The sequence below is a fragment of the Haliaeetus leucocephalus genome, unplaced genomic scaffold (genome assembly GCF_000737465.1).
Source record: "Haliaeetus leucocephalus isolate CR32 unplaced genomic scaffold, Haliaeetus_leucocephalus-4.0 Scaffold293, whole genome shotgun sequence".
NCBI lineage: Eukaryota > Metazoa > Chordata > Aves > Accipitriformes > Accipitridae > Haliaeetus > Haliaeetus leucocephalus.
Genome location: NW_010972729.1, coordinates 1 through 26,575, shown reverse-complemented (window position 1 = coordinate 26,575; position 26,575 = coordinate 1). Strand labels below are relative to the sequence as shown.

Genomic DNA, 26,575 nt, shown 5'->3' with positions numbered 1-26,575 from the left:
CCCCTCCTATTCTCCATCTTATATAAACTGGTAACCCATTTTACTCTTTGGTTGGTCTGCAATTGGTTTTGATCCTTCAAAACTGTAAACTCCTCAAGGCATTTTATAGATTCAGATACATAGTCAGGCACTGTGTGCATTCACGGAACTGTATAATAATTCTTACTAATCACAGTACAATAATAGCCTGGTTTTCTCCAAATCATAGCAGTTTTCATGTTGCCAGTAGACCATTACTAGGATTGGTAGTAAAATGATAAAAGGCACTGCTTAAAAAAAAAAAAAAAAAAAGGGGGGAAATTGGAACCCTTGTTTCCCAAAAAACCAAAGCTGAGAATCTAAGAATTTGCAAATAAATGCCAAATATACAAAGGTAATGAACTTTTTAGTCTTCATTGTTTCTTTGTCAGGCTTATCTCTAACTATCTCTATTTCACCACCTCACTTATTTTTACTCTTTCGGATAAGGAGAAATCTCTGCTTGAATTTATCGTAATAAAACATGTTCTGAGTTCCATATATTAGAATTGCTAGGTAGCTGCATTCTGAAAAGAAGATAATGTCTGAGAAGCAGGAACTATAAAGAAGATCAAGAGTTACAGTCTTTAAATCCTTCGGGTACTACAGGAAATCTGATTTGTGATAGTTTATTAGGCTGCAATATAACCTGTTTGCCATTCTTGGAGCTTCTGAAAGGAGTTTCTAATAAATAGGCCATGAAAAATGAATAAAAGCTAGAGTGAATATGATGGTAATGATGAATATTCAGATGATGAATTGAGTATTGAGGCAGGATAAGAGAACATTAGTACCAGAAATCACAAGGTCTTCTTCATCCTAGGTGGTAGACGAGAGATTCTTCAATGTTTACACTTCAAAAATATTAACAGTTTCACTGTTTGTTACAGCTGTGGGAAAATGTTCTGCTAACCAAATCTATGAGGAATGTGGTTCTCCATGTATTAAAACCTGTTCCAACCCAGAGTACAGCTGTTCCAGTCACTGTACCTATGGTTGCTTTTGTCCAGAAGGTATCATTTCTGTATTCATCATACCCTAAATGGCCCATACAAATGTTTTTGGCATATATCCAGCCAAGTGGAATAGACTTTTTAATAATGAACTAGCAGTGCATTTCAGGGCATTGTGCTGCTAGAGCTGCTATTTCTCAGGTAACATAATGTAACTGGAGTCTTGAATAGTCATGGTCCTTTGAGATCACTATTTGCAAGAACAGAGCTGTGAAAGCATTTTCCTCACAAAACCATGATACATGAGGGGATAATTATATGCTACCTGCTTAAAGTTCTGTACTATAATATACATTGAGTAAGCTTAATTAATTTCCTATCCCAAACAGGTATCTAGCCTTTCAGGGCACCAGCAAGAGGTAGCATACCTCAGAGAAGTTCTGCAATATTATGGGCATTTTGTAAAATCCCTTTAAAATAGTTCAAGATGAACTTCCTACAAAAATTGTAATTATGACTATCATTTATATTGTTTCTTGAAATTTCAGAACTGAAATACCTTCCAAGGTTACTGTGATGTGGGTATTTACATCAATATCATCACTATTTTATAGTAGTCAAAAGTAATGTGCTGTGAGCTACATATTTAAAACCAGACTTAGTACTCTAGGAAATAGAATATGGCCATTCTTCAAAATTCCCAGCTTTGAGTGTCATAGGAAAAAAAAAAAAAAAAAAAGAAAAAATAACATTCAAGCTTACTGTTATTTCAAATTAAGTTCAAATTTCAAATGAAGACAATTGTCTGCACTTTCATATAACAAAGTAGCCAAATGCTGTTATCACTTGAAAAGAGTCAGTTTTATTTTAATTAAGAGAAAATTTCTTGCATGTTATATCGCTAACTATGGGCACTAGCTGTGCAAAAATAGTATTCCAAGCTGATTTTGGAAGGCATTCAACCTATAATAGCTTTGGTGCTAAGTGAGGATACGGAAAAGTATTTATTTTATCTTCTTTTGCAGGAACTGTTCTGGATGACATCTCAAAGAATCGAACATGTGTTCACATTGGGCAGTGTCCATGTACGCTGAATGGGAAAACATATGCTCCTGGTGAGACAATGAAAGCAGCTTGCAGGACCTGGTGAGTAGCAACAGGTACTTTCATGAGTGGATGGAGAGTATCCTCACCAAGTGATTGGAAAGTTTAGCCTAACTTTTCAGAGGGCGGCTGTGTCATGGTTTAAGCCCAGGCAGCAACAAGGCACCATGCGGCCACTCACTCGCTCCTCCTCCCCATGGGATGGGGAGAAGAGAAGGATCATGGATCGACGCAAGGACAGGGAGGGATCACTCACCAGTTATGGTCATGGGCAAAAACCAGATGCAACTTCACTTCTGATTTTCTCTACTTCCTCCCCACTAGCAGCACAGGGGGACAGGGAATGGGGGTTCAGGTCAGTTCCTCACATGTTGTCTCTGCTGCTCCTTCCTCCTCAGAGGCAGGACTCCTGACACTCTTCCTCTGCTCCAGTGTGGGGTCCCTCCCATGGGAGACAGTTCTCCACGAGCTTCTCCAATGTGAGTCCTTCCCACGGGCTGCAGTTCTTCATGAACTGCCCCAGCGTGGGTCCTTTCCACAGGCTGCTGTCCTTCAGTCACAGAGTGCTCCAGCGCGGGCTTTCCCATGGAGTCACGGCCATCTTCGAGGGCATCCCCCTGCTCCAGCATGGGGTCCTCCCCAGGCTGCAGGTGGGCATCTGCTCCCCTGCTCCCCTCCATGGGCTGCAGGGGCATCCCCTCCTCTGGCGCTCCTCCTCCCCCTCCTTCTTCACTGACCTCAGTATCCACGGAGGGGCTTCTCTCACATCCCACTACCCTCCCCCACTGCAGGTTCCCCTTCTTAAATACGTTCTCCCAGAGGCACTACCACCATCACTGATGGGCTCAGCCTTGGCCAGAGGCAGGGCCGATTTGGGGCCGGGGGAGCTTCTAGCAGCTTCTCACAGGAGCCGCCCCTGCAGTCCCTCCCCCGCTACCAAAACCCTGCCACACAAACCCAATACCAGCTGCAAATGTGTCATACCATCTCTGAGGCCACCTTTGAGTGCCACAAATCATACATTTGTAAATGAAGATGTATATGTCTCATTTCCTGATTAATCTGTAGAAAATAAATGCTCCTTCAGGCCACACAAAACAGTAGCATTTTTATCTCCTCTGTGAAAGTGGAGATAAAATTAGTACAAAACAAATATCCAGTATTTACAATTTCCTTCTGGCAATGTCAGCATTTCTGATAATCAAATCAGTGCTGAAAACTAAATGTAAGGTTCGGCGTTCGGAAGATCTTGCGATGTCACGGAAAGTTAGAGGGTTAGTCGCAGCCTTATGATGTGTCTGTAATCCCGCCTACCCTTGTTAGTATAAAAGGAATTGACTGCGCAATAAAAGGCGGAAGTTGGCGCTCACACTGTGTGTGTTATCTGTCTCTTTCCCTGGTCTGGGGTTGACCAGTGATCTAATCGTGGCACCTTGATATGCAGCAAACGCTACAACTAAATTTCTGTTTTGCAACAGAAAATAATGACTTAAGACAATATTTTTTAAATCTGGAATTTTTTTCAAAAAAAAGTAGAGTAATTTTTTTGTGTGTTACTTCTTTTGCTATCATAATTCTAATAAATAATGGAATTTGATCCTCAGAACTGCAACAATGAATGCACTTTTCATGATTAATCTATTCAGGAAAGTTTACTGACAATCCATACCAGAGTTCAGCAACTTTGAATTAAGATGAACGTCTTCAACTGATATACACAGACAAAGAAAATCAAAGCATAGAAAGTATAAGGGGAAAAATGATACAAATTACATCTTCCATTACTAGGAAATAGCTGAGGTTTTAGAATGTAAAGAAATTTCAAAACAATAGAAATGTAAGTTCAGAATGTATATGTATGTTACACTGTGTTCACTAACCAATTTTGCATGTTGGTCGGCTACAGCAAAACTTCCAGACAGGGGGATCAAATCCTCTGCTGGTAAACAGCACCTTAGTATGAGAATAACCTTACACAGAATTTCTTGTTTTCCTCAGTAAATGTACAATGGGTCAATGGAACTGCAAAGACTTGCCCTGCCCTGGAAGGTGTTCACTGGAAGGAGGCTCCTTTGTTACCACGTTTGATTCTAGATCATACAGGTTCCACGGGGTTTGCACTTACGTTCTTATGAAGGTAATTTCCTGCAGTCTAGAAACACACCGTATCAAATGGATATATTTTAGTCTGTCTTTGGTTTCCTATTGGAACACAAACTGAGGTCTTCCTATGATACACATTTATTCTACAAATCGTTGTTATTCTGACACAGACTTCCCTTTTCACTATTTTCCTCCAGAGTTCCAGCCTGCCACACAATGGAACCCTAATGGCTGTATATGAAAAGTCTGGTTATTCTAATTCTGAGACATCACTCAGTGCTGTAATTTACCTATCTACAAAGGTAAGTATTCCCTCCACAGGTTCTAGCCAGCATTTCAGTAACCAGATTAGCAAAATAAATACTTAAAGTCATTGCTAGTAGCCTGAAATGAAAAATTATGGGGGATAGATACTAAAGGTACGTTCCAGTTCATGCATAGACAGTAAAGTTTTCAGTTGCTGCTTCAACTCAAGTAGTTAGAGTATTTTCAAAGTGAAAACTGAAAGCAGTATGGAATAACGTGAGAAAAAGCTTGAATGAATCTTTCACTATCATATAGGTCATTGACAATACAGTTGCTTAACTTAAAGAACGTATAAATACCATCAGTAAGATAATTACTTCTGATTCCATGTCCTTTTCTTACAGGACAAAATTGTGATTTCTCAGAGTGAACTCCTTACTGACGATGGTGAACTTAAGCCTCTACCTTACAAATCAGGTGAAGAAAAGGGAATATATGTAAAATCCAAATTACATTAAATGTCTGTTTTACACAACCCAGCATCTTTTCTCCTGCAGCGCCAATAGCAGAGGTTTCAGAGGAAGGTTAACATCTTTTCCATTGCATCTGTCCCTCTGCAGACAGTTGTGTGTGGAAGGAGAAGACTTGTAGACAGAATGCTAGAACACTTACATATACATTATAATCATTACTTTGTAATATCCTACGCATCAAAATCTCATTTCTAAATATCCTTGTTCTTTTAGGAAACATCACTATTTTCAGACAGTCCTCGATATACATTCAGATGTATACAACCTTCGGGCTGGAACTTGTAGTTCAAACATCACCTGTGTTCCAGGCCTATGTAAAAGTTGGATCAGAATTCAAAGGCAGAACCCTAGGTAAGAAATCTAGTCCCCATGTGAAGGAGAAAATGTAGGGAGTGTAATTTTGAAAGCTTAGTACTCATCCTTTAAGGAGTAAACTTTCTTCTCCGGATTCAAAGAAAATACAACAAAAATACCTGCATTGGAAAACTGATGTGCTAAGAATTTGTTTTTCACTAATAACTTTAAAATTAATCAAAGAAATTAGATGGGTGACATTTTTCATTAGTAATATAATACTGTTCTTCACATGTTTTATGTATGCCTTTTTCAATATATGCTTTACTACGGAATGAAGGGGCAACAAATAAGTCTGTGTGGTCTCTACATCTTGGAGCACATGTTTCTTTTAACACAGTGTACGATGTCATGGTTTAATCCCAGCCAGCAACTAAGCACCATGCAGCCGACCACTCACTCCCCCCCCACCCAGTGGGATGGGGGAGAAAATCGGGAAAAGAAGTAAAACTCGTGGGTTGAGATAAGAACGGTTTAATAGAACAGAAAAGAAGAAACTAATAATGATAACACTACTAAAATGACAACAGCAATAATAAAAGGATTGGAATGTACAAACCATGCACAGTGCAATTGCTCACCACCCGCAGATCGACACCCAGCCAGTCCCCGAGCGGCGATTCCCCACCCCCACTCCCCCAGTTTATACACTACATGTGGTGTCACACGGTATGGAATACCCCGTTGGCCAGTTTGGGTCAGCTGTCCTGGCTGTGTCCCCTCCCAACTTCTTGTGCCTCTCCAGCTTTCTCGCTGGCTGGGCATCAGAAGCTGAAAAATCCTTGACTTTAGACTAAACACTACTGAGCAACAACTGAAAACATCAGTGTTATCAACATTTTTCTCATACTGAACTCAAAACATAGCACTGTACCAGCTACTAGGAAGACAATCAACTCTATCCCAGCTGAAACCAGGACAACGATCACTGTAAACACAATGAGCCTAAGAATCTAAAAGCTTCTCAGCTGATAAGCACCAGATGGAGATGTTTATGTTTATTGCACAGCAACATTAGCCACAAAGACATATCCTGCATTCTAATTTATATAGGGAATTACAGAGAGGCTTTAGCTTTTAAAAAAGTCTAAATGTATATTCTTTGTCATTACAGATTTTATATACACAAGAAAACACGTGTTAACTGCAGACGTATTTCATGGCCTTTCTCTTTTACATGATTTAAAACCACTGAAAAAGCCTTTTTTCTAAAAACAAGACAAAAACTTCTATATGAATTTGTCATTGAATAGAAGTGGACAATCCTAACTTGATAAGGCAGAGGCTCAGTGACTGAATGTGTACATAATCAAGATTCTCTGGCTGCTTGATCTACAGTATTCAGTGACACTCCACGTAGAACTTTTGAATCAATTTTCTCACTATTATAGAATGAAACACAGACCATTGTGTACACATTCTTTAATTTTCAGCCATCCCTTCCATTTCTGATGTCATTAGGTTTGTGTGGTAATTACAATGGAGACACTACAGATGACTTCATGACTAGCATGGATATCATTGAAGGGACAGCCTCCCTGTTTGTAGATTCCTGGAGGGCAGGAAATTGCCATCCTGCTTTAGAGAGAGATACTGACCCTTGCGCTTTGAGTCAACTGAACAGTAAGTAGATGATCTTGTTGTAACTGATCTCTCCAGCTAGCTTTGACACTTCCATAAGCCCATACCAGGGGAATAAGAAAGTTTCAGAGAAGCAGAGACTGAGATGATTGAACATCACAAATTCTGTCACCAACAAGACTTTTCTGATTTCCAGAATACACATCTACTGAAAGCATATCAGATCCCACTCTAGAGATCTGGGATTGAGATGGTGAATGAGAGGTTTTTGATGATATTTCCAGTGAAATTGCAATGTCCATGGATGTCTTAGACTTGCTCAGCTGTGACTGAAATCCAGGCTTTGCCTTCTCAAGTCCCTATTGCTATTGGTCTTAAACAAAAAGGAAAAAAAAAGACAAAGAAAAAGCATTACTGAGCTGTTTGAACAAAAGTATTGTCTGCAAGCTAACAAGCTAAGAAGTTGTCCTTTTATTCAATACATCATTGCCAAAAGCTCAGCTAAAGTAGTGTGTCCAGGATTTTTTTCATTTCTTTTTCATTTTTTAATTTCTTTTTCCTAACTTTCTCTGTTTAATGTCCATTATTTACTTTCATTAGAAATATCTGCTGAGACTCATTGCTCTGTTCTTACCAAGAAGGGTACAGTGTTTGAGAAATGCCATGCTGTGGTGAACCCTATTCCTTTCTACAAGGTAGGAGATTATGATAGATATTGTACAGAGGGAGTCCAAATATCGACCAGAATGTACTCATGTACAGTATCCCACTCATTTGGATCAGCAATGCATAGAAGCTAAGGAACAATGTGGTTTTGAAATTTATGTCCCCATCACACTAAATGTCTGTTTGTTCATAAGCACCAGTCCCATCCCTATGAATCAGAACGTATTTTTGCTCATGCTGCAGTTTTCCATGTCAACAACTTTAACTGTGCAAAGTATTGATTTTCCCATGTGCATAATTGATCTCATTATATTTGTCAATCTCCACAAAACATTTGAAAATTAAAAATGAAAAACAGTGAATAAACAAAGGCATTTTTTAGGTACTAAGTATATTTTATTCATGTCAATCAGGCAATTGATCTGATATTTTTCATCAGTTTTAGTTATGCAATAATATATATTTTGCATGACTTACCTCTGCAATTCAGCATACAATCTTTTAGGTTGGAAAAGACTGTTAAGAACATTGAGTCCAACTGTAAATCTAACACTACCAAGTCCACCACTAAACCATGTCCTTAAGTGCCACATCTACACGTCTTTTAAATACCTCCAGGGTTTAGTGCTCCCAAATGTCTGCTCCCCCATAACAGAGTACTCTCCATGTGTTGGGTTTCAGAGATGTGTCTACCAAGCCTGTAATTACGAAGAGACCTTTCCTTATATTTGTTCTGCTCTGGGATCATATGCACGAACATGCAGTTCAATGGGTTTAATCCTTGAGGACTGGAGAAACAGTATGGACAATTGTAGTAAGTAACCGAACCAACTCTTAATAGTCTGCCATCAGATGAATGCATGCCTACAGGTCTATCTGTTGCCATTTAGAATATTCCCATATTTGATTCGCCTGTGACAAAACTGGATAAGAGCAAGAACATATTTTAAAACTACTTGTCAGTCATTAAGAATAACTATTTACTGCTCAAGTAGGCCAACCAGTAGGTATAAAAGCTATATTCCCAGGGGCTGCTGACTTCACAGACGTATCATAACACAACAAAAAACATAAATGGTAAAGCAGTATTCTAAACAGTGTCCAAATCATCTTAAGTGTTATGAGGAAAGGAGTGAACAGCAAGACAAAGAAAGCAGAAATGGGATAAAAGATACCCAACTTTTGAATACCCTTCTAGTCCTTATCAGAAAAGGATTTTACTTTAGGACTACGTGAAAAAGATTACTCATATGCTTTAAGGTGAGCATGTGGATGCTTCCAGGACTTGATAACTGAGCGATGGAATAGACAGATAAATAAAGCTATACTGTGCTGTAAGATGAGAAAGAACTAGGAAAAACTCTGGTTGCAGATGTGATTTTGCTATTTATGCAACTTAGACATAGGCATAGGTTTCACAGTTACTCAAAAATACATTGGTATTTCTGCAAAGCTTCTCTTTCCATTATTTTATTCCAAGATACACAAAGAAGCAGTAAAATATTTAACCTTCCAAAGAGCTACATGGTTGGTGTTAACCCCTGGTCTGCAATATTTTTTGTTAGAGCTCCACATCCACTGGAAGAGAAGCAATAGGAAGCATTAAGCATTGAAGCTGTTAACACAATATATGCAGCACATTATGAGCACAGTTTTCTTTCACAAGGAAGAGGATAAGTAAATGAAGTTTAACGTACACTCTTGTCTTGTTTTACAGCCATTACTTGTACTGGCAATCAAACATTCAGCTACAACACTCAGGCGTGTGACAGGACATGCTTGTCACTCTCCAACCGAGCCCTGGAATGTCATCCAACTGACATCCCTATTGAAGGCTGTCATTGTCCTGAAGGAATGTACTTGAACCACAAGAATGAGTGTGTTCGTAAATCTCATTGTCCCTGCTATTTAGAAGATAGAAAATACATCTTGCCTGACCAGTCAACAGTCACTGGTGGGACTACCTGGTAAGTGTGTCAAGTTTAAAGATTAACAAACTGAAAATGAAGATGAGGGGTCTTCATGTGTCTCTGTGGAGGGTTAACGGCAGTAAGCAGCTAAGCACCACACAGCCGCTTGCTCGCTCCACTTCAGCCAGATGCAGAAAAGAATCAGAAGGGCAAAAGCAAGAAAATTTGTGGGTTGAGATAAAGACAGTTTAATAACTTCGTTATTAATAAGCAAAAATAAGCTTATTTAATAAGCAAAGCGGCATGTGCAACCAAAGCTAAGTAAGGAATTAATTCACTACTTCCCATCAGCAGGCAGATGTTTAGACGTTTCCACAAAAGCATGAATTTGTCACGAATAACAGTTACTTAGGAAGACCAGTGCCATAACTCCAAACACTCCTCCTTCCTCCTTCTTTACCTGAGCTTTTATTGTTGAGAATGATGTTGTATAGTATGGAATATCTCTTTGGTCAGTTGGGGTCAGCTGTCCTGGCATTTTCCCCTCCCCACTTCTTGTGTAATCCCAGCTTACTCACTGGCTGGGCAGCGAAAGAAGCAGAGAAGGCCTTGACACTGTTCAGCAGTAGCTGAAACAACATTGTGTTATCAACACCGTTTTGGTCACAAATCCAAAACATAGCATCCTTGAGCTGCTACGAAGAAAATTAACTCCATTCCGGCCAAAACCAGTACAGTCTCCTTACTTTTAATAGCAAAGGTTTATTTTTTAAGACATCTTTTCTGCCCTTTCCTAAACTACAAAGATTCTTAAATGAACAAAAAGCATTTGACTTACCTTAAGCTTGGAAATGTTAAGGAAAAAAATTAGAAAATAATACGTAAGATCCTAGCGCATCTGGACAGCTATATACAAACCTCAAGAATGACTTGATAGGCCATCAGAATAGTGAATGGCCTACTATTCATTTTCAAAACTGATGTTACTGTATACTACAAAAAGTAAAGAGAGGCAAGTTGACTCACATTCCATTTTGAAGGATGGGGAAGAGCTAGTAACATAAATGAAACATTTCCAATGGTGAGAAACATGAAGCCATTTTGCAAAAAATTAAAATTTCTTTCTTAGGAGAGAACTGCACTGAAATTCCCTTTTTCCCCCCCCTAGCTACTGCGTTAATGGGAGACTAAGTTGCACAGGCAAACCTCAAGATCCTGCAGGTATGGGTCTGATATGGTTTACTTAGAAACATATTCTTTTCCCCTATGTGTAAAATTGCTACTTCATAATCTCTCCAATGTTTGTTTTTCTTCCTTTTTCCTAGAAAGCTGCAAAGCTCCTAAGAAATATGTATCATGTTCTGACAGTTTAGAAAACAAGTATGGAGCTGCATGTGCACCTACCTGTCAGATGCTAGCTACTGGAATTGAATGTGTGAGTTTCATAGCTCTGGGGTATTTATCCTCTTGAGAGAGGAAGAATGTTCTAGTTTTTACTTAGAACTTGACTATGTTCCTTCTAGTGAAATGAAAAGAGATATTTCTTCTAATGTGATACAGTTAAACATAAGACTTCTTTCCACGGGCTGTGAACACTAAAAACTTACATATATTAAAAAAGTTTTTAAAGGAATTAAAAAATTAAATTCTATTAAATGAATAGAATAAAAATCTAATAAGGATTCTTAACTACATGGCTATCACCTCTGGCTCAGGTATGCCATAAGCTGCATGTCACTGGAAACTGATAGAACATGTGGTTTATGATTCCTGTTCTATTCTTTCCCACCTGTCTGCTGCTGATGGTCACAGGATGCAGGAGACCTAGGCTAGGCAGACTTCTAGTTTGTCTTGATAGGGTTTTCTTATGCCTTTATATTAAGAAAACAGACTAATTGGAAGAATTGTAATAAGCTTCCTCGATATAAAGAAACTTCTGTTGTACTCTGAGTAGCAATGAAAGCTAAAATTTTCAGAGTCATAAGTATGTTTAATATCTCATATAACAGGTATATCTTACAACTTCAGTGAAACTGGTTCAATTGACTAGTGTATTAGTACGACAAAAATCACAAAACTGAAATCAAGTCAAAACTAGAACTTAGCACAGGTTCACTCTTGACACTATTCATATACAAGATAAAATGCATCTTAACGTTTCTCTTCATTTTGCAATCCTTACCAGATACCCACTAAATGTGAATCAGGCTGTGTCTGTGCTGATGGGCTATATGAAAATCTCGATGGCACGTGTGTTCCAGCTGAGGAGTGTCCGTGTGAATACGGTGGTCTTGCTTATGGAAAAGGTGAACAGATCCAAACTGAATGCGAGATCTGGTAAGAATCACACAATTTTCCACTGCGGAACCTCTGTTTCAGTAAGCTGTACCACTACATAACAAAAGCGTTTAGCTGACAGGAGAGTAGAAAATGGCAACAGTTGAATGAAAGGAATATAGTGACAAAGCACAGAGGTGATAAAGAGAAGCTTAACAGTTGACAGTATATATGTATAGATAAAAGTCATGGTAATGGCTTCAGGGATAATTTCTGCCATATGCATATCCAGGAATATGGGCATTCCGTAGGGCCTGTAACTGTAAACTACATAAGGTTAAGAATTAACGGCTCCACCTAAATAAAGATGAGGGCACAATTTTCCTTCTTTTCTGTAGATAAAAGCAACCCCTCCAAAAAATTGTTTCAATTTCTTTAGTGGCATTCTCAAAGTACTTTATCCCCTTTCCAGTTACTAATCTAGTATTAAAAAACCACCACCACCTGAACTATACAGAACAGTGACATCTGTTCTCATTAAGAGCAAAAATAAACAAGTTTTATATTCCTTCTTTCATGAAAAAAGAAAGCAAAAATGACTTAAGATTTCTTCTTTATCATGAATTAATTTTCTAGGCAGTCCATAACTTTTAGTTATTGTTCTTACATTAATTGTAACTTGGTCACAGCATACACAAGTCAATTAAATGAATATCTTATCTATAAAAGTGCATGTATCTAAAAAGAAGCAGGTTAAGGTGGCATTTCTTTGAAATCTGAGTATGGTTTCTCTTCTCACTCCCAGCACTTGCACAAAAGGCAAATGGAAATGTGTTCAGAAGTCAAAGTGTTCCTCAACGTGTAATCTGTATGGAGAAGGCCACATCACCACTTTTGATGGACAGCGTTTTGTGTTTGATGGCAACTGTGAATACATATTAGCTATGGTAATCTGCCTCTTACTGCTTATTTTGGCAGTGTCTTAGCATCAAGAAATAGCTTGATTTAAATGGCTAATGAAAATATCAACATGCATCTATAACCAATAGAGCACTTTCAATCTTTATAAACAATGTGGTTTTATATTTTCTGCTTATTTCAATACTTAAGATGAAAAGACTTTACTTCTCAAAACACAGTTTTTTCATGCAATTACAACCAATTTTAGATTTAATAACATGTTTAAATAGTCATTGATATGTATGTATTCTGTACCAGCCAGCTCTATCTTTTAGGGAAGTGATGTCAATTTGACTCCCAAATCAGAGGTTATCACCTCCCAAAACAGGCAGAATCAGTCATGACATGTTTAAGCTTTCTTTACTTTTTTATGCTTTTAAGTTTTAAAAGTTGGAAGACACCAGAGACAGAGTCTACTGGGTTTTTGTGCTTTTTGTGGTTTGTTTTGGTTTTTTTAGGATGGCTGCAGTGTTAATAGACCTGTTTCCTCTTTCAAAATTGTTACTGAGAATGTAATCTGTGGGAAATCAGGGGTTACATGCTCCAGATCCATCAGCATTTACCTTGGGGTAAGATCTTCATTCTGCTGTTATCCAACTGAATAACTATTTTAAGCCTATGTTTGCTTCCCTTTTGGAAGCTCTAGCTGTGTCTTTGAAGTGATGTCTTGTAAGTGAAATTGTGTGCCAAACCTACAGCTTCAGTTTTAGTAGGAAATGCCAACAGGTTTTTTGGGGGGTTTTTTTTCAATTCTCATGTCAATGTTTCAGTCCCCGAAGTTCTTGCCTATGTAGAAGCCATCAAATTTTGAACTTTACTGACTCAGTAGTGAATTGTGCAGTCCAAAGATACTGATTTCCCTCCCCACCAAACTCAGGAAAACAATAGTATAAAATTGGGGAATTCTCATAACGGTTGATAACCAAGATCTCCCCAAATTTCTCTAAGTCCAGGTAATATCTGCAATTCAAAATATATCCAGACCTTACCTGAGATATATCCATGAAACTACAGTAATGAGCAGTCATGCTCATTTCCACTACTGTGTGGCAGCTTCCACAATTGGCTAATTTTTACTGTTCTCAGTTCTATGGGACAGTAATGCCCAGTAGTATCAGATCATCTTAGAGTCCTTCATTATCTGACAGAGAGAGGAATATGGACAGATGAGATTTTATCCCAAGAAACAGTCACTACAGCAATACACATTTGCCACATTACTGACTAAATACTGGCAGTTCCAGCTGGTCAGTGCTGTGGTGAAAAAGTTTGTTTGCTTAGGATCCAGTTTCATAAATGCATGCTTCAGACAAACCTTTATGTTAATTATCTAAAAACTGAAACACTGCAGTATGGCAGGAGTAAAGTTGTAAGAGTACACATAAGAGTGGGAGATAGTAAAAGAGCCTAAGACAGAAAGCTATTTTCTCTGTAACTTTTTGATTATTCTTAGGAACACATGAAAACATACTTCCTCTACTATGCTGGCTGCATGTAGATGTCCATATTATTTCCACCAAATGCAGTCACGGCACTAGCACATCTAACAATGAGGGTGGAACAATGATAGTATTTTTGTTTCCTGTGAAGATTTGCATATCCATACAAAATAATTCCAAGGGATTAAAAAAGCCTGTAAAATAGAATCATAGAATAGAATAGAATCATAGAATAGTGTGGGTTGGAAGGGACCTTTAAAGGTCATCTAGTCCAACCCCCCTGCCACGGGCAGGGACATCTTCAACTAGATCAGGTTCCTCAGAGCCCTGTCCAACCTGACCTTGAATGTTTCCAGGGCTGGGGCATCTACAACCTCTCTGGGCAACCTCTTCCAGTGTTTCACCACCCTCATCATAAAAAATTTCTTCCTTATATCTGGTCTGAATCTACTCTCTTTTAGTTTAAAACCATTACCCCTTGTCCTGTCACAACAGGCCCTACTGAAAAGTCTGTCCCCATCTTTTTTATAAGCCCCTTTCAAGTATTGAAAGGCCACAGTAAGGTATCCCCAGAGCCTTCTCTTCTCCGGGCTGTAGAACCCCAACTCTCTCAGCCTTTCTTCATAGGAGAGGTGTTCCCTCCTCTGACCATTTTTGTGGGCCTCCTCTGGACCCGCTCCAACACGTCCATGTCTTTCCTCTACTGAGGACCCCACAGCTGGACGCAGTACTGCAGGTGGGGACTCACCAGAGCAGTGTAGAGGGGCAGAATCATCTCCCTCAACATGCTGACCCACGGTTCTTTTGATGCAGCCCAGGGTACGGTTGGCTTTCTGGGCTGCAAGCACACATTGCCAGCTCATGTCCAGCTTTTCATCCACCAGAACCTCCAAGTCCCTCTCAAAAGGGCTGCTCTCAATCCCTTCATCCCCCAGCCTGTATTGATACCAGAGGTTGCCCCGACCCAGGTGCAGGACCTTGTACTTGGCCTTGTTGAACCTCATGGGGTTCACATGGGCCCACTTCTTCAGCTTGTCCAGGTCCCTCTGGATGGCATCCCATCCCTCAGGTGCGTCAACCGCACCACTCAGCTTGGTGTCATCTGCAAACTTGCTGCGAGTGCACTCAAGCCCACTTTCTATGCCTTTGCTGAAGATATTAAACAGTACTAGTCCCAATATGGAAACCTGACAGACACCACTCGTCACTGATCTCCATCTGGACTTTGAGCCATTGACCACTAGTCTCTGGATGTGTCCATCCAGCCAATTCTTTATCTATCAAACAGTCCATCCATCAAATCCTTATCTCTCCAATTTAGAGAGAAGGATGTTGTAGGGGACCGTGTCAAAGGCCCTACAGATGTCCAGACAGATGACACCCGTAGCTCTTTCCTTGTCTACTGATGTAGTCACTCCATCATAGAAAGGTCACTAGGTTGGTCAGGGAAGACCTGCCCTTGGTGAAGCCATGCTGGCTGTCTTGAATCACCTCCCTGTCCTCCATGTGCCTTAACACAGCTTCTAGGAGAATCTGTTCCATGATCTTCACAGGCACAGGAGTGAGGCTGACAGGTCAGTAGTTCCCAGGGTCCTCCTTTCTACCCTGTTTAAAAATGGGGGCAATGTTTCCCTTCTTCCAGTCTCTGGGGACTTCACTTGACTGCCATGACTTTTCAAAAATAAATGGGAATGTCAAGACAGTCTCTAGTAGCACAGCATCTGATCTTCAGCAATGTGACACAGAGTAAGGAAAATACTGAAACTTGATAAGTTATAACATCCAGATAAATTTTCTTCCAGAATTTGACATTAATACTGCGAGATGAAACCTTCACTATTTCTGGGGAGAATCCTGGAGTACAATATAAAGTGAAAAAGAATGCCCTTCACCTGATGTTTGATATCATTATCCCAGGAAAATACAACATGACCCTTATCTGGAATAAGCACATGAACTTCTTCATCAGGATCTCCAGAGAAACACAGGTATGGAACGGCAGAATAACTTCTTCAGTAAACTGTCCTTCAGTTCAGATTGAACTGTGCATTTGATGACAGTTGGCTTGCCTCTCCATGATGGCAAAGGTATTTCAGAGATGCTAGTAGCAATTAATTTCCATCATCTCCAAAACAGCAGAGATTTTCACTAGAGGCTGATTTTTGATTACCCTACTGCATTTAGGAAATTTTTGAGCTAGTGCTTGTATTTTTTATAACTGCATGGTTGAGTTTGACCTCTAAATGATGACAGTTTAAAGAAGAAACACATTCATCCGCTGATGAACAGAACCTCATGCATAAGACACTAAGAATGCATAAGAGAGTATTTGTAGATCTCATTCACTACTAAAGCACAAGAAACTCTCAGTAAGCAAAAGGGAAGGCAAGTAATTGTAACTTGCTGAACTGACAGTGCTGCTTTCATTTAATCTAGGAAACTATATGCGGTTTGTGTGGGAACTATAATGGCAATATGAAGGATGATTTTGAAACTCGAAGCAAGTATGTGGCATCAAATGAATTGGAATTTGTCAATTCTTGGAAAGAGAATCCTCTCTGCGGGGATATATACTTTGTAGTGGACCCCTGTAGCAAGAACCCTTATCGTAAAGCATGGGCAGAAAAGACATGTTCCATCATCAACAGCCAAGTCTTTTCTGCCTGTCACAATAAGGTAAGAATTGATTTGGCCTTCTTTTTATTTATAGGCATAATCTGTATTCTTCCACAACGCTCACACTCCAACACCTGATTTTCTCTTCCCCAGAATGTTTTAATAAAATATATATAAAATGTTCTACGGCCCTCATTTACATTAATCTTCATCCTTTCTTATTTGCACTTCACCACTGGTTTTGTAAGCACAAAAGCTAAGTATGGCATTAACTGATTAGTTAAAAATATCAGAGTGAAAAAAGAATCAAGACTTAAGTATCAGAAATTTGTCAGTCTATTGATGACTGATGCTGATCAATGCAGTGTTTACTCTTTGGAAACCATTTAGCCTTTGTTAGAAAACCAAGCCTAAGAAAAGCCTGAAAACCCTTGTTCTTATCAGTAAATCAACAGCATTACTTAGAAGATGCAAATCAGCCCAAGAGCAAGATATCATCAACCTCCCTATTTGTTTTAAGTTGCCCACTTTAGGGAAATGAAGGTATCACAAGGTTCATCAGAACCAAGCCTTCTGAAGGAAAATCTCCATTTTCAGGAGGTGAAAATAAGTGAGAAATGTGGATAATGCTGCAGTGCTCATGCATATCCATGGAGGGTGTACAGCTGACAAACTTAGACACTTGTGCCTGAATAGATGTGGGGGTTTGCGGGTTTTTTTTAGCTGACTATACATAATATGTTCAGGACTAGTATGAATTTAGACATACATATGTGGCAAAACATCATCAGTTTCTATTGTTGATGTGGAGACACCTACATTCTTGCAAAAAAGATTTGTATGAAGTGGGATTGTAATTGCTTTCACAAGTGTTCAGAGGAAATACGAGTTACTGTCACTTAATGGAACACATTGTTTAGCCCAGGGAAAAACACCTTCTTAACAAATAGGCACAAAAGAATCCTACAAAATTCATTACTTCATTTTCCAATGCAGGTGAATCGTATGCCTTATTATGAGGCCTGTGTTCGAGACTCTTGTGGTTGTGACATTGGAGGGGACTGTGAATGTATGTGCGATGCCATTGCAGTATATGCCATGGCATGTTTAGATAAAAGTATCTGCATTGACTGGAGGACACCTGAGTTCTGTCGTAAGTTTCTTTAAGCTCTCTTTAAACACATTTAAGAGATTGTTGTTGTAACTCTGAGTATATTAATATGGCAACATACGTAACTGCTTAATAAACACCTCCTAAGTTGCATTTTCTCTATGGGCAAATAGTTGACTTCAGTCACCCAGGTTTTGAAATCTGTAGTTTTCATTTGTGCTAAATTAACCAAAATATTCTATCTCTTTTTACCATGGAGTAATGAAAGAGAAAAATAATGTGGTCACAGAAGGCAGACTGTTTCTTCTGCTGCCACTGTAGAGCAAACTGTCAGTTAGTCAGCAGAGGGAGTATGAAATTGTAAAAGAATATGTTTCATTTTAGCTATGATGAAATCACCTTCTGTGTGGATGTCAAGGAAATAAAGACAGCTGTGTTGGCTGGAACACTGTAAATCAGGAAAAAGATATCAAGGTGTTCCAGAACACCATATATGGAGGAAAAAAAGAGGATGAGTGTGTTATAAATCAGTGCTACAGTTGTCATCTTTGATGGTTTCTTTTCAACATTTCACTATATTATGCATTAAAAATTGTGGAAATGCCTGCATAGTGCATTTGCAAAAAAGAAACTGACTTCACTGGAGCATAAATTTCAATTTACATCAGAAGCTAACAACTTCAGTAACAAAATTTTTTATTCAAAATGTTTATTAATTTTTTTCCTCCCTTTAGTCCTTTGAAAATTACATGCCATTAATTTCAAAAATTCTGATTTCTCTCTTGCTTTTACCTTTTTTAGCTGTCTACTGTGAGTATTACAATTCTCATAAAAAAACAGGAAGTGGTGATGCTTATTCCTATGGCTACAACAATGACAACTGCACCTGGCATTACAGGCCTTGTAATTGTCCAAATCAAAACTACAAATATGTCAACATTGAAGGTAATAAGCTATACTAGTGTAAAGCAGGAAACAGTAACATAGTAATTATTTTCAATGCTGTTTTTAAAATCAGTCATACCACAATTAAGTAATGGTATTCTAATTGATGCTATCTTTGAAGCAGTTTTGGTGATCTTTACCTTACTACTACTGCTTTAAATATATAATTAATTCAATACCTGTACTACATCTAGCTCAGCCTATCATGAAGAGAAATTCTCTGACTTGCACCAAATCAAAAGAATACTCTGTACTTAGGTAAGAAAACATGTGATGAGAGCAGTTAATATCTTGATTAGACAAATGGATATAGTTGGAGAAACCAAAAAAATTACTACATAGGCAGACCCTTCTTCTGAAGATGACATTGGAAATGCTTACCTGAATAGATGATGTTGCAGTTGATACTTTTTTTAATAATAGAAATGTAAGATATTAGATTATAATTATAATAGTATAAATTAAATGCTATTCTCTGAGAAATGTAAAACAAACTTCTCCTCCCCTTTCTTCAGGCTGTTACAACTGCTCTCATGATGAATACTTCGACCACGAGAAGAAAAGATGCATGCCATGTGGTAAGCAGTGACCTACATAGTCATTATCTTTCTCTACAGTAACTGGAAAACAATACTAAAACATTTGTGTATTCTCAAAGAAGGTCATTTTCCTAGTACCTCTCACTTGAGTGTTCATCCAAACATAACCTTCCTTCAAAGTAACCCTATTACTGTACTGCTAGTACGTAAAACTTTAGTTGGTAAATAAAGGAATGGAAAGAACTAATTAAAAGAACGATTAGGGTAGGGAATGCTGTAATACAGAAGCTGGATGACCCTGACTGGTTTTAGTTAGCAACATGAAAAGTTATATTCATTTTAAATGTAAGTACTTTTCAAAATGTGGGTCTTCCTGAAAGTGTATTGATGTTGTGATCTGCTGCGTGAGGGACTGCCCCAGCAGAGCTGTGGGTCTCAGATATATTGAACATCTTTCATAAAAAAAGAGAACCTATAGAAGAGGATCAGAACTAGCTAATGGACTCTACTTAGCAAATTTCTTTTTAGAGATTTTTTTAAAAATATTTTAACTTGTGGTTTATTACCATATGGTTTACTTCTATGAAAACCTATCTTATTAAATAATGTTTTGGATAGACTCTAGCTGCACAGTCTGGATTTTCATGCAGATGTAAAAAAACCTCAAGGACAATTTTTCTCATATTACAGAATTCTAACTTGTGTAACCAGGATCTCAGTTAGTGATCTTATTTACATACAAAAAACATGTTTCCATTATCCCTGAAAAGTGAGGTGCCCTTAAGCATAATAATCATCAGAAAGGTAGCAAAAACTTACTCATGTTCAGTATTATTATGAGATGTATTGATTTCTTTGTCGTTGTTTAAGTTCTTTGATGTGAAGTTTACCACTGAAATATGTAACATTGAGCATTTTCAGGAATATCTCACTAATTAACACAATCCTTTGAATCCAATCTGAAATTTGCCTTATTTGGAACATTTTAATATGCTTTCATTTACAAACTTAACCTGTTTTACCTTTACACAGCAGAAGATGAAAGAACTACTGCCACACCTGAAATATCTTCACCTTCAACAGGTTAGTTTATGTAGTTGACCAAACTAGTACTTACGCACTGATATATGTCCTGATACATGTTTATGAGGTAAGCAATATCCTCTTTTGCGTGATATAGTAGCATCACCAGTTTCACATGTGTAAGATGCAATAATGAAAAATAACTTGGTATCATAATTACCACAAAAGTTTTCCTAGAAATAATTCTTAGACATATTAAAAAAACAAATTACTGAGAGAACACTGTTTCCTGAGTATACTTAGGCACTTCCAGATATCAGTAATGAAATATCTGTTAGTGAATAAGGACTTGTCTCTGATGGACAGTGGGCTCAAGTGCACTCGCAGCAAGTTTGCAGATGACACCAAGCTGAGTGGTGCGGTTGACACACCTGAGGGATGGGATGCCATCCAGAGGGACCTGGACAAGCTGAAGAAGTGGGCCCATGTGAACCCCATGAGGTTCAACAAGGCCAAGTACAAGGTCCTGCACCTGGGTCGGGGCAACCTCTGGTATCAATACAGGCTGGGGGATGAAGGGATTGAGAGCAGCCCTTTTGAGAGGGACTTGGAGGTTCTGGTGGATGAAAAGCTGGACATGAGCTGGCAATGTGTGCTTGCAGCCCAGAAAGCCAACCGTACCCTGGGCTGCATCAAAAGAACCGTGGGTCAGCATGTTGAGGGAGATGATTCTGCCCCTCTACACTGTTCTGGTGAGTCCCCACCTGCAGTACTGCGTCCAGCTGTGGGGTCCTCAGTAGAGGAAAGACATGGACGTGTTGGAGCGGGTCCAGAGGAGGCCCACAAAAATGGTCAGAGGAGGGAACACCTCTCCTATGAAGAAAGGCTGAGAGAGTTGGGGTTCTACAGCCCGGAGAAGAGAAGGCTCTGGGGATACCTTACTGTGGCCTTTCAATACTTGAAAGGGGCTTATAAAAAAGATGGGGACAGACTTTTCAGTAGGGCCTGTTGTGACAGGACAAGGGGTAATGGTTTTAAACTAAAAGAGAGTAGATTCAGACCAGATATAAGGAAGAAATTTTTTATGATGAGGGTGGTGAAACACTGGAAGAGGTTGCCCAGAGAGGTTGTAGATGCCCCAGCCCTGGAAACATTCAAGGTCAGGTTGGACAGGGCTCTGAGGAACCTGATCTAGTTGAAGATGTCCCTGCCCGTGGCAGGGGGGGTGGACTAGATGACCTTTAAAGGTCCCTTCCAACCCACACTATTCTATGATTCTATGATGTACAAAATCCCACAGAAATTTCATCACAGTTCTTAGTGGTGACTGGCTGCATAACACTTCAACAATCTAAGAAGGTCTTCATGGAAATGTATACCAAACCCCTATAGCCTGATCCTGGAAAGGAATCTATATATATTCTGATTTTAAATTTGTTAGAAATTCCATTAATTCTCCTGAAGACAGATGGTATTGGGAAAACATCACACTGTCAGCTGTGTGAATAATAAAATACAATTTCATCTCTGCTTCTATGCACAAGTATTTCTGCAAATTTCACTTTAAAGTGATGAAGAAAAATGTATAAAGCTTCTGCAAGAATTCCTGTTTAATGTATTCACTGCACATAACAGCAAAGGAATAGATGGCTTACGTCTGTCAAATGTTTCATCTGAAAGGTAAATGTTTTTAGTAGTAGTTACTACTAACAGTTATTAGGACAGTGGTTTTACTTCCAAAAAAAATTTTCAATTTATATAGGTATATTATAAATAGATTATCAAGAACTATTTCTTATCCTTTAATTTTGATTTTTTTTTTCTCTTAGTAACAACAGTGCAGCCTAAAGTAACAAGAAGCTCTACCACAAGTACCCTATCAACAGTACCTAGTATTTCTTCTTCTGCAGCTACTGTATCAACTGAGACTACAAATCCAACAATAACATCAAAAATCACAGTTCCAAGACCTTCATCAGCATCACCTCTTGTCACAATAAAGTCAAAAACTGGTAGGTTTTTATCGTTACTGTCTAAAATAAATTATAGTAAACCCACTCTATACATAGCTGAGATATCACTCTGCTAGGAAAGCATTGCAAGCTGTCTTGACATCCAGGCATAACACTCCAAATCATGAAGTAGACAAAGTGACTTCCAGAAAGGAGTTTGTAAACCAGAAATGTTCAGAAATGTAGATTGAATGTGTGGAAAGAGCAAGGATATAGACACTAGGTTAAAAATACAATGAAAAATCACTTGCGTGACTCATCTGAGAAGCACATTAGAAGTTCTGTAAGCAGTGAGCCAGCTCAGCTCCAGTTAGATATATTAGCTCAGTTTCAGCCTCTTTTCCACAGCTGGGTCAGTTATGCAGTTATATTCAAGGAGCACCCAACCTATTAACTCTGAATAATGTAAGCAGACTCCAAAGCAGAATCGCACAGGTATCAGTGCAGCAGCTTTGTCTAGGATTCTAGAATCCTGCTCTCATGAGGATGACTCCTCAGCATAAATTACTTTCTGATTCTGTGGCTCGTGGGGACTCACAATAACATGTAGCTTCCCACCAACATGCATTTCAACTAATAAGCCAGCCTGGACCCAGGCTATTAGGGAAAGCAGACTTAAAAAGAGGTCCAACAGGAGTCAAAGCACAACTGCAAAGGCTGTCGTTGTGACAGATGATATGTGCACTGGGACAAGGAAAGTCCTATAGTATGATGTTATTTTATTTAGCTTTGTAATACAAAACCTTCTGTAATACAGAAATATTTAGCTTCTGTAATACAGAAAGCTGAAACTGTGGCTGATTTGGAACATAAGAATAGCCAATGAAATTGTCATTTGGGCAAAGCCCATACAGACCTTAGCCAATAAGTGACAACAAAGCTAGCTTCTTAGAAAAATTATATAAAAAATAATCTAATATAGGAAAAATACAGAAAATGAGAACAAAGAAAGATATGAGGCAATAGAAAACAAATACAAGTAGAGAAAGATTTGGCAAGCTTATGAGAACATGAATACAAACAATTACACAGAAAATATTCAAAATATCAAGGGTGCAAACTGGGTCTCTGGAATATGGGTAGCTTGTTCATAATTTATCTATTTTTAATTATTCAATGTCTTGATTATTCACATTATATTATTTATCTTTACTCCGAAAGAACATACAACATCAATTTTTACTACGCCAAAGATGACTACAACCATCACTACCCCTTCCATAAGTACCTCAACAAAAAGAACCACAACCACTAAACCAAAGCCTACACCTGCTGCCTCATCAGCCGCTGCTTCGACAGAGACAGAACAAGTGAGGTTCACCACACCACCCTTCAAGACCACTATCAAAAAGGAAATGACAACCACCTCAATACCTACTGAAACCACATCTCAGATCACAACTTTCAGCAAGCCTAAACTAACAACAGTAGGTAAATATCACTTTTTCATACCTGCCAGGTGAAGCCATCACTCACAAGACACATATCAATGTATTCCTTGTAAAAAAACCAAGCATTCTTACTAGTTGTCTTAACATTGCAAATAGATAGGAAAGGACATGGATAACTGAAGTGTGACAAAAATGAAAATTTATGTGTCTGATCAATGGAGCAAGCATCTGACAACCAAATATCATCTTAAATGTAACATTTCTCTTCAAGACCATACTCTATACTTCCTCCAAATTTAGGCAAAATCTATATGCTTCAAAGTAAGTTCTTGAAAACTCACAGATGGCAGAATATGTGTTCCCCCTAGCCATTTTAACAAATTCTTCCAAAAATAAATATTAAAAAAAGGAAATTACACTTTGGGATGTCAGGTACTCCATATGCCAACAAGGACAGTCTACTCTGAGGCTGTATGACAACATGAATTGCTAGGTTAGCAACTGATACCAGACACTGGGTCAGTGTGCAGGGAGAAGTCTACTGTAGTGGGAGGGCAGGTGTACACTCTCTCCCAATCCATGCGTCTCCCACAAAGTACTGTTGGGGTGTACACATCTGGGTCTTCTTGTGCCAGCAATTAGAGCTTCCTCTAAGGAAGTATCACAACCCACTTCAACTAGGAACCTTACCAGCTCCCAACCATTACTAATGTCCATTCTTCCTTACTTTACAGAGAGTGAGGGAACCCAAGCAACCACTCTGCACCACCAAGTCCCAGTAGGTGAGTAAGAGGGAGCTGAGAGATGCCCTTGGCCTAAGATACTGCTTTACTTACCCCAGTTTTCCTAGATGATGTTCTTGCCCAGTCTGGAATGCCTTGGAGGGGAGACACACATCCAAAGAGGTTGTTCTTCCCTCAGGAACTCCAGGAAGAGGCAGGGGGTGCTGAATTGTCAGAGGGCATCCTTCAGGCCCAGTTTTTGCCCCATATTTTTTTGCAGGGGGAGCCATTGTCCTGTTTCTCCCTCTTGCCCAGTAAGACACAGTGGGGTCTGGTCCTGCCTTTCTGACCCCCACCCATACCCTGGCACTTCTGCCTGGGAATTGCCCACCTCCTTTGCCTTCCCCTCTTGCCCTGCCACCCTCAATCAACCTGTGCTTTTCTCTCTGTAGTTGTCACCCACAGAAGACCAACAAAGCAACACCTTGTGCAGCATCTCACCATACAGAAAACCACCCCTGCTACATCCGTCAGAGGCACCATTGTCCCAAGAGAGGCCAGCCCTGCCAGCAGCCCAGAAGTCCCACTGACAAGGATGTCTCCAAACCCCAGCTCTTTACCTGCCACCTCAGCCTCATCTGCTTCTTCCCCCACCTCAACTGTGTCATCGACACAGTTGAGACCATCACATCCTGGTAAGGGTCCCTCCTTCTCTTCCTGCTGCTCTGACTGCTCCTTCCAGCTCCCACCATTCTCTCCTAAGCAGCACATCCCACACAGGCTTCGGTTTTGGTATTCATTCTCAGTTCCCACTGCTCTTGCCATGGGACACCTGGGACCCAGGCAGGTCCTGGGACTGGCCCGCACATGACCCTGACTGCATCCTCCTCCCTTGCCACTTCAGGGGTTCGGGTCTGGGGCACAGGCCTTTATCAGGGTACAGACATCCGTGAGTTCCTGCCCTACAGCTAGCAATCAGAGACAAGCTAACACACACTCCCTCCCCTTACAATGGCGCCCTGAGAATGCACAGTGCAGGGAACAGAAGGCAGTGAAACTGGAAACTCATCTCCAGGTTACACCTCAGGACAGTTTTGGGTGAGAGACAGAACACAAGGCATGCTCTCCATCCAATGGATGCCCAGGCCTCAGCACACACATGACAAGTGTGGGTCAACAAATGCCACCTCCTTGGCCAATGCTGACCCGGGGTGCAAAAAAGACACCACTGGAAAGTGGGCAAGAAAGTGTACACTCAAATCCAGGCTAAAGTTCTCCCACTTAGACCTATTGGGCTCCACTTGCCTGAGCTACCTTGATGTTGAACTGGACAGCCTCCTTTGAGGAGATGCCACAACATGCTTTCCCTAGAATCCTTCCCAAGACTCAACCATTCTTTTCTCTCGTCCCTTTCTTTGTAGCAAGGGAGCCAACCAGAGCTAAGACTCCAACTAGTAAAGTAGTAACAGGTGAGTGCTCTGGTCAGGAGAGAGCTAAGAGTCATCTATGGCCAATGCCTATCCCTTCAATAGCCACGGACCTCCCATGGATCCTATCCAGCATGGTCTGCACCAGGCAAAGTGTAGACTATCTATCAACCAGTGGAATCGAACACGAAAGTAGAAATACCTCTTCCCTTCTCAAGAGCTCCAGGAGGAAGGAGGCAGGAAGAAATTACTAAAGGACATGCTTCAAAATGATCACCAGCCTGCAGTTCTCAGAAGCAGCAGGACAGAATGGAGCATATTTGGCATCATGGGCCCATTGATTAATTTTTAAAACAACGAAGAGTACTGAACCAATCCTGCCTTGCTTAATTATATCCCAGCACAAAAATTCTACCCCAGAAGAGCTCGCATAATTCGTGTTCCCATCTTGCTCATTGCCAACAACTGCTTTCTCCTTTCTCCCCAACAGCCTTCACCCACGAGAAGACAACCGTGCCACACATTGTGCCACCCCTGACCACGCAGAAGACCACCTCCGCCAGCAGCACCGCCAAGACCTCTGTCTCCAGAGAGGCGATTTCTGCTAGCACCGCAGAAGTCCCTCTGACAAGGACGTCTCCAAGT

At 39.7% G+C, this 26,575-nt stretch overlaps 1 protein-coding gene across 1 annotated transcript in view; it reads left to right on the top strand.

Moving 5' to 3' along the window:
- Positions 1-23,853, top strand: part of MUC6 (mucin 6, oligomeric mucus/gel-forming) — a 71,725-nt gene extending 47,872 nt beyond the window's left edge. Inside the window, exons 8-29 of the mRNA XM_010570135.1 lie at positions 909-1,031; positions 1,997-2,117; positions 4,074-4,212; positions 4,376-4,480; positions 4,829-4,901; positions 5,171-5,308; positions 6,773-6,934; positions 7,493-7,587; positions 8,240-8,372; positions 9,276-9,525; positions 10,637-10,689; positions 10,794-10,903; positions 11,654-11,805; positions 12,551-12,692; positions 13,164-13,274; positions 15,947-16,132; positions 16,581-16,820; positions 17,757-17,913; positions 18,673-18,816; positions 19,332-19,394; positions 22,217-22,390; positions 23,552-23,853. Of these exons, the coding sequence (XP_010568437.1) occupies positions 909-1,031; positions 1,997-2,117; positions 4,074-4,212; positions 4,376-4,480; positions 4,829-4,901; positions 5,171-5,308; positions 6,773-6,934; positions 7,493-7,587; positions 8,240-8,372; positions 9,276-9,525; positions 10,637-10,689; positions 10,794-10,903; positions 11,654-11,805; positions 12,551-12,692; positions 13,164-13,274; positions 15,947-16,132; positions 16,581-16,820; positions 17,757-17,913; positions 18,673-18,816; positions 19,332-19,394; positions 22,217-22,390; positions 23,552-23,853 (3,173 nt within the window). The remainder of the gene's footprint in view (positions 1-908; positions 1,032-1,996; positions 2,118-4,073; positions 4,213-4,375; positions 4,481-4,828; positions 4,902-5,170; positions 5,309-6,772; positions 6,935-7,492; positions 7,588-8,239; positions 8,373-9,275; positions 9,526-10,636; positions 10,690-10,793; positions 10,904-11,653; positions 11,806-12,550; positions 12,693-13,163; positions 13,275-15,946; positions 16,133-16,580; positions 16,821-17,756; positions 17,914-18,672; positions 18,817-19,331; positions 19,395-22,216; positions 22,391-23,551) is intronic.
- Positions 23,854-26,575: the final 2,722 nt, after the last annotated feature.